This window comes from Uloborus diversus, chromosome 7 (assembly GCF_026930045.1).
Source record: "Uloborus diversus isolate 005 chromosome 7, Udiv.v.3.1, whole genome shotgun sequence".
Taxonomy (NCBI): Eukaryota; Metazoa; Arthropoda; class Arachnida; order Araneae; family Uloboridae; genus Uloborus; species Uloborus diversus.
The window spans coordinates 2,541,087-2,554,082 of record NC_072737.1 but is presented as its reverse complement, the minus strand read 5'-3'; the positions used below and the strand labels follow the sequence as shown (position 1 = coordinate 2,554,082).

The window sequence follows — 12,996 nt, the reverse complement described above, 5'->3', positions numbered from 1 at the left end:
ACCCCCCTCCCCCATACGCTCCTGGCAGGAAAACAACAACAAACACACTAAAAAGAAAATAAATATTTATTAAATGCTATTTGCAGTACACATCACTTGGGGGTCAGCTCCATTTTCCGACCCACCACAGCCTGAGGGAGTTGTCCTTCTTTTCCACTTTGGGGGCAAACACCCCCTCTTCTTCATCCCCCCATCAGTGGCGCCACCTGCCTCTGGCCGGAGGACGAACACATCAGGGGCAGGGAGGGGTGGAGGCTGGGGAAGGAAATGGAAAATCGTTAGAATTTGAGGGGGGAGGGGAAGACGAATAGTTTATATGATGGGCCATTTCATTTTAAAAGGTTTATTATTTGTCACACAAAAACACCCTACAAAAGATTCTTACTATACAGTGAAACCTGTGTATAACAGTAGTGCCTATTACAGGGTTGGCAAAAACCCGAGTTTTTTTTTTTAAAAGCCCAGGGTTTTTTTGGGTTTTTTTTTAAATAAAACTCAAAAAAATCCAACTAAAGCTGGGTTTTTTAAAAGAAGTGTGAGTTTTTTTTGTCTTTTTTTACGGAAAATGTGGGGTGCTTGTAGCGTATTGTAGCGTAAGTATATGGACAAAGCACAAAAATTGTCTTGGGGTAAAAAAAAGCTGGAAAATTCAGCATTTTCTGAAGAAAAATAAAACAGACGACGAAACCCAAGAATGGTGAAGTTTCAAGATTTTTTAGTTTCCATGATTACCGACAGTTAGGGCAAAGTTACTTCTCGAGTGATAGAATCTATTATTTGTTTGTAATTACTACATTTTTTTTTCATTTTACTTTATTGTATTTTATTTTGTCGTACAAAACTACTGTAGAACCTCAAGTAGTTTTAAATCCCTTTTTACTAAATTCCAGCTTAATCAAGACATTTCTTTGAATTTTATGTTGCCTGTTTTTCTATTTCTGTGTACAGAGTGAGAAATATTTAACTTTTTCATAAGATAATGAAAATACTGTACATCCCATTTTGTTTTCTGTCCGACCGTTTGTAAAACCTGTTAATTTCTAAAAAATATACCTTGTTTATTTGAGATTTGTGATGTGTGGGTTTTGCAGAAAATAATTCACATGAAAGCCATATAGCTAGAGTAGTTTCCTCTGTACAATCTATAAATATTGAGAAAATCAGACGTGACAGGACTCAGTCAAGATAATTTGAGTTATTTATTGACCAGTTAAAGAAAAAAGTTAAATATATTTATTTAAAATCTTTGAAGTGTTTTTTTTTTAGTGCTGTTAAGAGTTAAGCAATACTATTAAAGTTCAAAATTCATTTTTTATGTCCATTGTCTGTGGTGAAGAAGAAATAAAAAAGAGGTTTAAATTGTGAAAGTATTTAAATTAATTAATTTTTTAAAAACATCTCAGAAAATTTTTAAAAAACCCAAAAGTGGGCTAAAAAAAGGGTTTTTTTTAAATGGGTTTTCTCAAAAAAAAAAAAATTGGGTCCAAATCCTGCTTTGGTCCCAGCAAAATATCAGCATAGATAATCAAACTGTCCACAACGATAACCTGTCTATAATAATATTTCTTTAGGTCCCAACAGTATTGTTGTGGACAGGTTTTACTGTATTGGGTACTTGTTTCCTTTCATTCACTTCAATGCTATTCAATTTTGAAAATTTCCGTAAACAATACTTAAATAAAACTTTTTTGGAGCAAAAGAAAACAATGTCTTCCTCTCACAGGGGTGATTGTAACTCCATGAAAAAATACCTGAACTTTTTTTTCCCCAAGAAGAAAAAGTGTTTGGCTGGGCATATAGATACACATTACGTGTATGTACACATCATATTATGTATATAAATAATTTAGATACATAGTTATTTGTTGGGGCTAAAACTCCAAGTTTAGGACTTGATACGTCCATGTGCATGATGGGAATTAAATTCTTTTTTAAGTTTTCTCATTTCTTAAAATTTTTCAAAGAATGTTTCATTTTCCTACTTTGTATCTGAATCCTTAACCATTAATTACATTCATTTACTAATTCACTAAAGCCTAATACACCAGCATTTTTTAATGATTCCCGGTTTCTTTTATGAGTATTTGTAGAAGAATGTTGCCTTCACACCATCATTAGCATATGTAAAGGGTTTTGTTGCAAGAAACACAAAACCAAAATCCAGCCCTATCAATTTTTTTTACACTATATTTCCATCTTTTCATTGTAGGAATCCACTCTGTTTAACCATTCCCAATTAAACTTGTTCTTCTTTCCTGCATCGATGGAGCCGATATCTTCAGATTTATCCGGATACCTCATTTTTTAAATGAGAAAATGCAAAGTTCAAATGAATAAATTTATAAAACAAAAAAAGTAGCGAAATGAAAAAAAAAAGAGTTAACTAAACAAACTAATTTATATTTACGAGGAGCATATTAATAACGATAAAGTATAATTAGAACTGGTTCAATAACAACAGAACGCACGCAGATAAAGATCATAAACCAGAATATAAAATAAAGAAAATATTTGCAATTCCTCCAACTGCCACAAAGAACAAAGACAGGAGTCGAAGCTCTTATCCCTTTTCTCTTTCTACCTTCCCCCAGTTTACAAAACATGACCGTAGCTTACGCTTTATATTTTATACCCAAATGTCTTCAATTTGGATTTTTTCGTTTCATCAAATATCGCCCTAAATTTTGCTAAAGTGGATTTTTCTGAAAATATAGAAGTTCCGGTATTTTCGAAGATGAAGATACCGGAATTCAAGATGAAAATACCGGAAATCCGGTAAAATACCGGAACACAATCACCCCTGCACTCAGTAACGGACCTATCTCATAACAGACCGCTCGTTGCTGAGCAAAAGAAATTATTTAAACGTTGTTTATGGAAATCTTCAAAACAAAACTGCATTACATAGAAGGAGAGTCCATGGCCTTTTCAAAGCAATGAAGGAGAGTCCATGGCCTTTTCAATGAAACAAGAATCGAATCTATTTGGAGTCTTTGTAAAGTGTTTTGTGCAGCAATGATACGTCTGTTACAGTGAAACTGTCCATATGCAAACATATACAGGGGGTTTATAAGCTCTCGCACTGACAAAGAAAATTCATTCAAAAAAACTACTTCAGACTTTATCATTTTTTCAAAATCCTTATTTCAAAAAGCCTGATCATCAAGCAAATTTAAAAATGGTGTCTATGAAAGAAAGAAAAAAAAAAAAAAACAGAACTTTTGTTTCAATACATATTACCAGTTCTTTTTGACAGTTTATATCATAAAAGGAATGTTATGACAAAACCTCATTATCCAGATGATAAATTCTGGCTGCATTAGGGCCAATTTAAACATCATCTAAATCTTCTCGGAACAACGAAAGTGGTTTATTAGAGTTGTGAAAAAAATTTTGAGATTTTTTTTTTCAATTCAACGAATTTGTGGTTAAACCAGAAGTATTGTTTTTTATTAATTTTCTTTAAATTGCCCCATTAGCATTAAATTTTAACAATAGATTATAAATTTTTGTTCCTAAATCCTTTTTTTCCCCTAATGGCAGATTAAAAGACAACTGTAGTTACAAAAAGCAAACATAGAAACAAGAACAAAGAACTAAAGTAAACATGAGTACAACAACAACAATGAAACTACAGTTAGTCTATAAATCGTGCATCCTTTGCCGAGCTGTCCAATATTTCTTCCACGAGTGTCCAGGGTTGGCAAAAACCCGGGGTTTTTTTAAACAGCCCATGGACCCACGGTTTTTTTGGGTTTTTTTCAATAAAACCCAAAAAAAACCCAACTAAAGCTGGGTTTTTTAAAAAGAAATATGTGGGTTTTTTTTGTCTTTTTTTAGGGAAAATGTGGGGTAGTAGCATATTGTATCGTAACTATATGGACAAAGCACAAAAATTGTGTTGGGGTAAAAAAAGCTGAAAAATTCAGCGTTTTCTGAAGAAAAGTAAAAAAAGACAACAAAACCCAAGAATGGCGAAGTTTCTGATTTTTTTAGTTTCCATGATTATCAACAGTTAAGGCAGAGTTACTTCTCGAGTGATAAAATCTATTGTTCGTTTGTAATTACAGTAGACTCCCGATTATCCGCGAGCGGTTTATCCGCGGGGCGGATTATCCGCGAATCAATCAACAATCACGAACATGTATTTTCGCAGTAAAAAGCGAATACCAGTGGCTGTTTTTTTTCTTTTTTTTTTGAAAAATTGTAAATTTACACTCAGTTGTTTTTGCTTGATTGATTGATTATCATTATTATTGTGCGTTCTTCATCGTACATACACTTGTTTGTTATTGATGTTAAGTTCGGTTGTGCAAAAATACAAAACATTTGTACTGTACTCTATATATATTTTCACTGTTTGCAGAAAGTGTTATGCATCAATACACAGTTAAGAATTTGAGATAGGACAATTTTTACCCGATTTGTCCCCCATTTTAGTCTTTTTGCGGTTATCCGCGATTTTTATTATCCGCGGCACTTGTGCCACCCGATTCCGCGGATAATCGGGAGTTTACTGTACTACATTTTTTTTTGCATTTTACTTTATAGTATTTCATTTTGTTATGTAAAACTACTGTGGAACCTCAATTAGTTTAAATCCCTTTTTACTGAAATCCAGCTTAATCAAGACATTTCTTTGAATTTTATGTTGCCTGTTTTTCTATTTCTGTGTACAGGGTAAGAAATATTAAACTTTTTTGTAAAATAATGAAAATACTGTACCTGTTCTGTTTTCTGTAGACCGTTTGAAAAATCTGTTTATTTCTAATAAAATTACCTTGTGTTTATTCGAGATTTGTGACGTGTTGGTTAGCAGAAAATAATTTACATGAAAGCCTTTTAACTAGATTAGTTTCCTCTGTAGAATCTACAAATATTGAGAAAATCAGACATGACAGGACTTGGTCAAGATAATTTGAGTTATTTATTGACCAGTTAAAGAAAAAAGTTAAATATATTTATTTAAAATCTTTGAAGTATTTTTTTAATGCCGTTAAGAGTTAAGAAACAGTATTAGAGTTCAAAATTCATTTTTTGTGTCCATTGTCTGTGGTGAAGAAGAAATAAAAAAGAGGTTTAAATTGTAAAAGTATTTAAATTACTCAAACTCAATTAGGTAATTGACTCAAAGGTTTCACGTTTATTTATTCACGCCTGCTGCAGTTGGCAAATAGGACTTGACAAGAGTCTTATTCGGTGAAGATGCTCGGCAAGAGACAATTGTGGCCAGTATTCTTAAATACTTATTTCTTTACGCTTTAAAACTAACGAAGTTGTAGGAGGAAATAATAATAAGGACATGACATTCAAATCGAATAAAGTCACGAAAAAGGTCAAAGAGTAAACGGAAGGTGGACGCTTCTCTAGTCCAGTCTTCAAAAGCCACAGAAAGGAATAGTTCGTAAAGATCAAGTTTTTCTACTAAATACCAGCAGGGCCGGATTTGGAAGGGTGGAGGCCCCTAAATCAAGGTTCGAAAAAAGATCATCCTATTTTCGAAAATATCCGATACTTTGATATAAATCCGAATATTTTGATATATATGTATATATCCTATATTTTCGATCAACACGTTAATAGTAAATACATCCTGAAGGTAATATTATTATTATTATAATTTAAATAGGGGAGAAAAAATGTAAAAATTGTTGACCCGTGAAAGTAAGGATATTTTGTAAAAAATTGTACAGTGGGGGCCCCTTTGTTGTGGAGGCCCCGGGGCAGATGCCCCGCCTGCCCTGCCCTAAATCCGGCCCTGAATACCAGATAAAGAAAGTAACAGTTTTGTTCAAAAAGAATTGATTCCCTTTCAAGGACCAAACAAAAAAGAACTATTCTTAGCTATATGGCCAATCAGAGAGCTGTTTTCTATCTACCATGATCTTTTGCCCCATGCCATCTCTGTAACCTGTTTTGATGATGTTGAGAAAACAAATGGGGTTTGAATCGTCCCCTCCCACAGAAACTTTTTGGAATTGAAGTTTCAAAAAGACAATTTTAAAAGGTCTTTGGTGATGTTGGGAGAAGAAATTCACAAGCCACCTGTTGGGCATTTTGCAAAATGAAAGTCGGAACGACAAGATTGTAGACATCTCGGGTAATGTTACGGGAATCAGTGACTACCCTCTGGTAATTTTTCAAAACTGAAGTTTCAAAAAGTGTCATTTTAGGCAACCTTCAACGATGATGGGGGGGGGGGGGGTGTTACTTACCCATCTTTTTTTAATTACTTTTGGCACATATAAGTATAATTTGTGGGGTATGCAATATTATTTATTAATTAAGAGGCGTAATTACAAAAAATGTTACTTGAATTCTAAGAACTGAATTCTTCTAATTAGATTTCAAGTTTTGCTCCTTTGACACAAATCGCGAGTTGAGTTGTTCATCGTTCTGAGGAGTCGAAACATCCCCCAGAAATATTATGAAATTGAAGTTCTAAAATGAAATTTTAGAATACCTCTCTCAACAGAAAACAAAAGGAATACTTTCAGGGACTGCCTTGGCTAAACATCTATATTTTACTTGTTTTCGATAAAGATCCTGTGGACACCCCCCCCCCCTGCAAGCATGTATAAATCAGATATGTAGTAAGGGGGGTCAGTTAAAACATCAACTGCCCCCTCCTTGACAACTTTCTGGATCTGTCCTTGTCTGTAACCATTTTATGAGTTAAGTGTTCTGTCAATAGCCAATTGGAAGCGAAAAAGATTTTTTTCCTTCTTATTTTAGTTCTTTTACACTTAGTTATTAATAGTTAACAATAGTAAGTTTTGCTTTAAAAAAAAGTTTTTAACTATTGTAAGCCTGACAAAACAGAATTAATCCTAATGAGCCAGGGTTGGCCGAACTGGACCCAATTGGGTTGGACCCAATGGGTTTTTTTGAAAAAACCCATTTAAAAAAACCCATTATTTAGCCCACTTTTGGGTTTTTTTTAATTTTCTGCGAAGTTTTAAAAAAATTAATTTAAATACTTTCATAATTTAAATTTCTTTTTTATTTGTTCTTCATCACAGACAATGAACACAAAAAAATGAATTTTGAACTTTAATAGTATTTCTTAACACTTAACAGCATTAAAAAAATACTTCAAAGATTTTAAATAAATATATTTAACTTTTTTCTTTAACTGGTCAATAAATAACTCAAATTATCTTGACTGAGTCCTGTCTCGTCTGATTTTCTCAATATTTGTAGATTGTACAGAGGAAACTACTCTAGTTAAAAGGCTTTCAGGTGAATATTTTCTGCAAACCAACACGTCAGAAATCTCGAATAAACACAAGGTATATTTTTAGAAATTAACAGGTTTTTCAAACGGTCAACAGAAAACAGAACAGGATGTACAGTATTTTCATTATCTTCGAAAAAGTTTAATATTTCTTACTCTGTACACAGAAGTAGAAAAACAGGCAACATTCAATTCAAAGAAATGTCTTGATTAAGCTGGAATTCAGTAAAAAGGGATTTAAACTACTTGAGGTTCTACAGTAGTTTTGCATAACAAAATAAGTACAATAAAGTAAAATGCAAAAAAAAAAAAAAATGTAGTAATTAAAAACGAACAATAGATTTTATCACTCGAGAAGTAACTTTGCCTTAACTGTTGGTAATAATGAAAACTAAAAAAAATCTGAAACCTCACCACTCTTGGGTTTTGTAGTCTTTTATACTTTTCTTCAGAATATGCTGAATTTTAACTAGTTTTCCAGCTTTTTTTACCCGAAGACAATTTTTGTGCTTTGTCTATACACTTACGCTACAATATGCTACAAGTACCCCCACATTTTCCCTAAAAAAGACAAAAAAAACCCACATTTCTTTTAAAAAACCCAACTTTAGTTGGGTTTTTTTGGGTTTTATTTAAAAAAACCCAAAAAACCCTGGGTCCATGGGCTGATTCCAACACTGTTAGTGTTTAGCAGAAACGCCAGGAAAATCCCAGTGCTTTAACTAAAATAAGGAAGAAAAAATGCCATTTGCATTACACATTGGAGAATATTTTTTATTTATACTCAAAATGGTTAGACCTCTGATTAAAATATTTTTTGAACATTCCTTCTTCATAAACATCCAGGTTCACCATTTAGGGGGGTAAGAGAGGTTCTACTGCTTCCCCTGGATTTGAAAATTTAATGTTTTTACACATAAGTGCACGCGGCTTTTTGTTGTTTCCCGATAAAATTTGCATTGAGTATACAGCCTTTGACCATCCTCCCCTCGAAGAATTTGAAATAACAGAAATGTATAAATCCTCTCCACACACAGTTCTCTTTAATCTGCTGTGACTTTTTCTTTTAATATTGTTACAAATTCTATAAGTAGTAATTATTTTTGGGATTAATTTGTCTAAATTTGGCGTTTATTAAATTATCTTTCGTCTAAAATTATCGTAGTAACGTAACCTGTAAATAGTTTCTTGTAATGAATATACACCCCCAGTGGCGTAGCTAGACCCGACTTTCGGGGGGGGAGGGGGGTTACTTCTTTTATATATATATATATATATATATATATATATATATTTAATATATATATATATATATATATATATATATATATATATTTAATATATATATATACTAGTCGACCCGTGCGGAACTCCGCACTGTGCTTCGAATCGTTTCATAAGGTATTTCGCTCTTTCAGAATTTCAAAGGAAGAACATTATGAAGAAGAACCGAAAAAAAAGTAAGCGCAGAAGAGAAGGCATGTAATTTAAAGACATCAGTAACAAAACCTCGTTAAATACAACGTTGTGATAATTTGATCATCGCTCACCTTTCGGTCGTACATATTTTCAATTCAAACATAAATATCATTAAAAGTGTGGCTGAGTAGTGACTCGTGAAAAAGCAATAATTGTGCATGTAAATAAAACAGGTTGTGGCAAATACAGTCCTGCCCATGTGAGCATCTGACAGGAAAAAAAGAAATATTAAAGACATATTTATTGGCACGGTTTTGAATTGGCGCCATTCTGATTAACAGCCCGACACCCCAACAAACCTAGCAATTGCACCTTCCTTTTCGAAAGCTACTCATTGAAGGAATGCGCAGTAAAAAACAGCAAAAAAGCTTTTTGCCAAAAAATAATAATAATAATAATAATAATAAGATCATGCTTCTATGTTTTGTCATTAACCAGCATGATACGATTTAAAATTATTCGAAAAGCATGGAATTTGATTAAAGAATGACGAAGATCTCACGTAGCGATTGTAACGAACATTCTAGAGAAGTAATAAATTAGATTGAAAATAAGTGTTTTTATCTTTGAATATTGAACTATTTCACATAGAAGGTTGCTTTATGAGTTACGGCTTAAATGCCCGCACATGTTTCTCTTTTAATCGAACACTTAAAATTCAAAACCAAAACCAGGTGAACTGAGTCCGTTTTTTAAGTGTAATTTTTCGAACGTAGACAAAATGTTTTTTTTTTTTCAGCAGAAAGCAGAGGAGTAGAAAATGATTTCTTGCTAATGTTGATAATAATTTTAATGCTTTATATCGTATTCGCGCGAATAAAAAATTAAAGGTTTACTGGGTGAAACTCGTAGTTTTAATTTGGCGTAGTATTTTTTCATTTGTACAAAAGGTCGAACACTGCTATTAGAAACATCTACATTTCAGCATACAATGAAAATGTTTTTCTGCACAAAAAGGATTTCCTTTAGGTAAATCTAATACTTTTTTATGCTTACATTATGCTGAGTGGTCTGGATGTAGTCAAAGCTTAAAAAAAAAAGGAAGAACACTCTTCGATTAACAGTCAACTTATCTGAATGATAACTGTAGCCTGCATAAAGGAGTCAAAACACCAAGTAGCATTCCCACTGCATTTATTTTATTACGTTTGTATGTTATGAGTACATGTAATGCGGAATACTAATATAAATTTGATATTCTCTCGGACAGCCCAAACTTGCCCGAAGTTCGGATAGTTTATAGCCGAACGCTCTACCGAAAAAAAACTTATCAATTTAACCGAACAACTAAGTCCAGTGCATTTAAGCTTTATTAAAATATAAACACACACACAGGCTTTTTTTTTTGCCGAAAGCGACGTAAAAAATGGAAAACTGCTTTAGAACTTTGCTTTTAAAAAATGCATAAGAACTACAGGCAGCATCAAGGTTTTGAAACAGCAAGGGGCGTTTTCGAAAACGTGATTTTTCGACCGTAAGTCTAATTTTCTTCATTAGTCAGCCTGATAAGTTTTAAAATGAGAAGGGAATAATATATAAGTTAAGATATTGAAGAAGCATTCTTTTTATTCTTGAAAATTTTTACAATTTGTTACCGGAGGCTGCTTAAACCGTTATGACTTAGATGGCAGCACGTGTTCATCCTTCAACAGCACGGTTAAAATACAAAATAAATTGAACTATGCTCTTTTTCAAGCGTAGCTTTTCGAATGTAGTAAAAATGTGATAAGCTATTCGTTTTTTTGCAAAAAGAAGAAAAAATATATATTTTACCCTTCAAATTGTGGTAGTAATTTTTTTATTTGTACAAAGAGTCAAAAACTCATTAGAAGAATATATATTTCAATAGACGATTTATTATTTTTTTCCGAACAAAAAACAATTCTATTGTAGTCTGAAATCTTAAACCTGTTACTTATATTTTCACTTACATTATGCTTTAATTTTCTTACCAGAGGCAAAGCTTAAAAAGAAGAAAAAAAAAAAAAAAAAAACGTGCAATTCCGAAGTAATTTAGCACAAAGTCACTTCAAATTTCCATATCAGCAAGGAGCGTTTCCTTCACATTTATTCTATTCCTTCACAGTTGTTATTCACTTCATTAAGTGTTCATATAATGCGCGATATTTCTCTAATTTTTTGTTGCAGATTGTCCGGACGTGGGCCCGAACACGCATTCTCCTGGTTACGAAGAGAACGCTCTGCCGATCAAGCTATTCAGCTCTGTCGGTCATAGCGCAAATTAAAGTTATAAGTTTAACCGAAAACCTCATTCTGGTTCTTTAAAACAGGTTTTTCGGTTGAAAAAAACAATTTTGTAGACCGTGGGTCTATTTTTCGTCAGTAGCCAGCACCATAAGCTTTAAATTAACCCGTAAATCAAAGAAATCGATCAAGAATTGAGGAAAATCTGGCGTAGAAACCAAAAACAGGCTACAGAAATAATATATAAGGATATATATATATATATATATATATATATAATATATATATATATATATATATATATATATATATATATATATATTTAATATATATATATATATATATATATATATATATATATATATATATATATATATATATATATATGTATAATCGCTTGGAATTTTTTCCTTTTCTTCTTTTTTTTTCTTTCTCTTCTCTCTTCTTTTTCTCTTTTTTTTTGAGACTAACTTTTCGGGGGGGGGGGGGGTTTGTCCCCCAAACCCCCCCCCTTAGCTACGCCCCTGTACAGCCCCGTACATTCGGCCGAAGTATAACGGTCCCCTCATTTCTGAATGGTAAGATTTGTGAATGGAAAGAAATAAAATAACGGTCTACGATTTTTCTGGAATCTTTTGGAATATTGTGGAAACTTTTCGATGTCTATAAAAGGCCGTATTGCATGATAAAAAGTTGGTCTCGAGTTAGTTTTGTTTGTGAATCGTTGCAGTGGTACGCTGAAGACAGGGGTGATTGTGTTCCGGTATTTTACCGGATTTCGGGTATTTTCATCTTGAATTCCGGTATCTTCATCTTCGAAAATACCGGAACTTCTATATTTTCAGAAAAACCCACTTTAGTAAAATTTAGGGAAATGTTTAATGAAACGAAAAAATCCAAATTGAAGACATTTGGTATAAATATAAAGCGTAAGCTACGGTCATGTTTTGTAAACTGGGGGAAGGTAGGAAGAGAAAAGTGATAAGAGCTTCGACTCCTGTCTTTGTTCTTTGTGGCAGTTGGAGGAATTGATCGTATGCAAATATTTTCTTTATTTTATATTCTGGTTTATGATCTTGATCTGCGTGCGTTCTGTTGTTATTGAACTAGTTCTAATTATACTTTATCGTTATTAATATGCTACTCGTAAATATAAATTAGTTTGTTTAGTTAAATTTTACTAGTTAAGTCTTACTTTTCATTTCGCTACTTTTTTTTGTTTTATAAATTTATTCATTTGAACTTTGCATGTTCTCATTTAAAAAATGAGGTATCCGGATCTGAAGATATCGGCTCCATCGATGCAGGAAAGAAGAACCAGTTTAATTGGGAATGGTTAAACAGAGTGGATTCCTACAATGAAAAGATGGAATTATAGTGTAAAGAAATTGATAGGGCTGGATTTTGGTTTTGTGTTTCTTGCAACAAACCCTTTACATATGCTAATGATGGTGTGAAGGCAATATAGTAGAAGACCGTTATAACGCACACCTTGGGACCAGAGCTTTTGCGTTATACAGGTTTTTGTGTTATATAGATCATTTCACAAATTTTGAAATTCAGAATATATCTACATATTAGCACTTCAGAATGAGTTTTATCTGCAATGAGTAGTAAATCACCAATATTACAGTTAGCCATTCACAAATAAATATGTTTCAAGCTGCATTTTCAAGAGCCATCTGGCATTTTCTGTTTGCTATGAGTAATAATTTTCAATTTAAAAGCTTTGAATTAAGATGGAAAGATGAAAAACTTTCAACATTTAATTTGCCTAACAATTTTTATGCTTGCAAAGCAAAACAGAGGGATTTTTTCAACTTTAAAACCTATTGTTTACTTCTGAAAAGTAGTGCAGTTTATAGAGAATTGCGTTATATAGGTTGGCGTTATAACGGTCTTCTACTGTATTGCAATGCAACATTCTTCTACAAATACTCATAAAAGAAACGGTAATCATTAAAAAATACTGTTGTATTAGGCTTTAGTCTTTAGTAAATGAATGTAATTAATGGTTAAGGATTCAGATACAAAGGAGAAAAATTAAACATTCTTTGAAAAATTTTAAGAACTGA

The 12,996-nt window shown here is 32.5% G+C and overlaps 1 protein-coding gene across 1 annotated transcript in view; it reads right to left on the bottom strand.

Annotated features, from left to right (window-relative positions):
• Positions 1-103: 103 nt before the first annotated feature.
• Positions 104-12,996, bottom strand: part of LOC129226165 (telomerase Cajal body protein 1-like) — a 51,841-nt gene continuing 38,948 nt past the window's right edge. Inside the window, 2 exon segments of the mRNA XM_054860765.1 lie at positions 104-191; positions 193-255. Of these exon segments, the coding sequence (XP_054716740.1) occupies positions 104-191; positions 193-255 (151 nt within the window).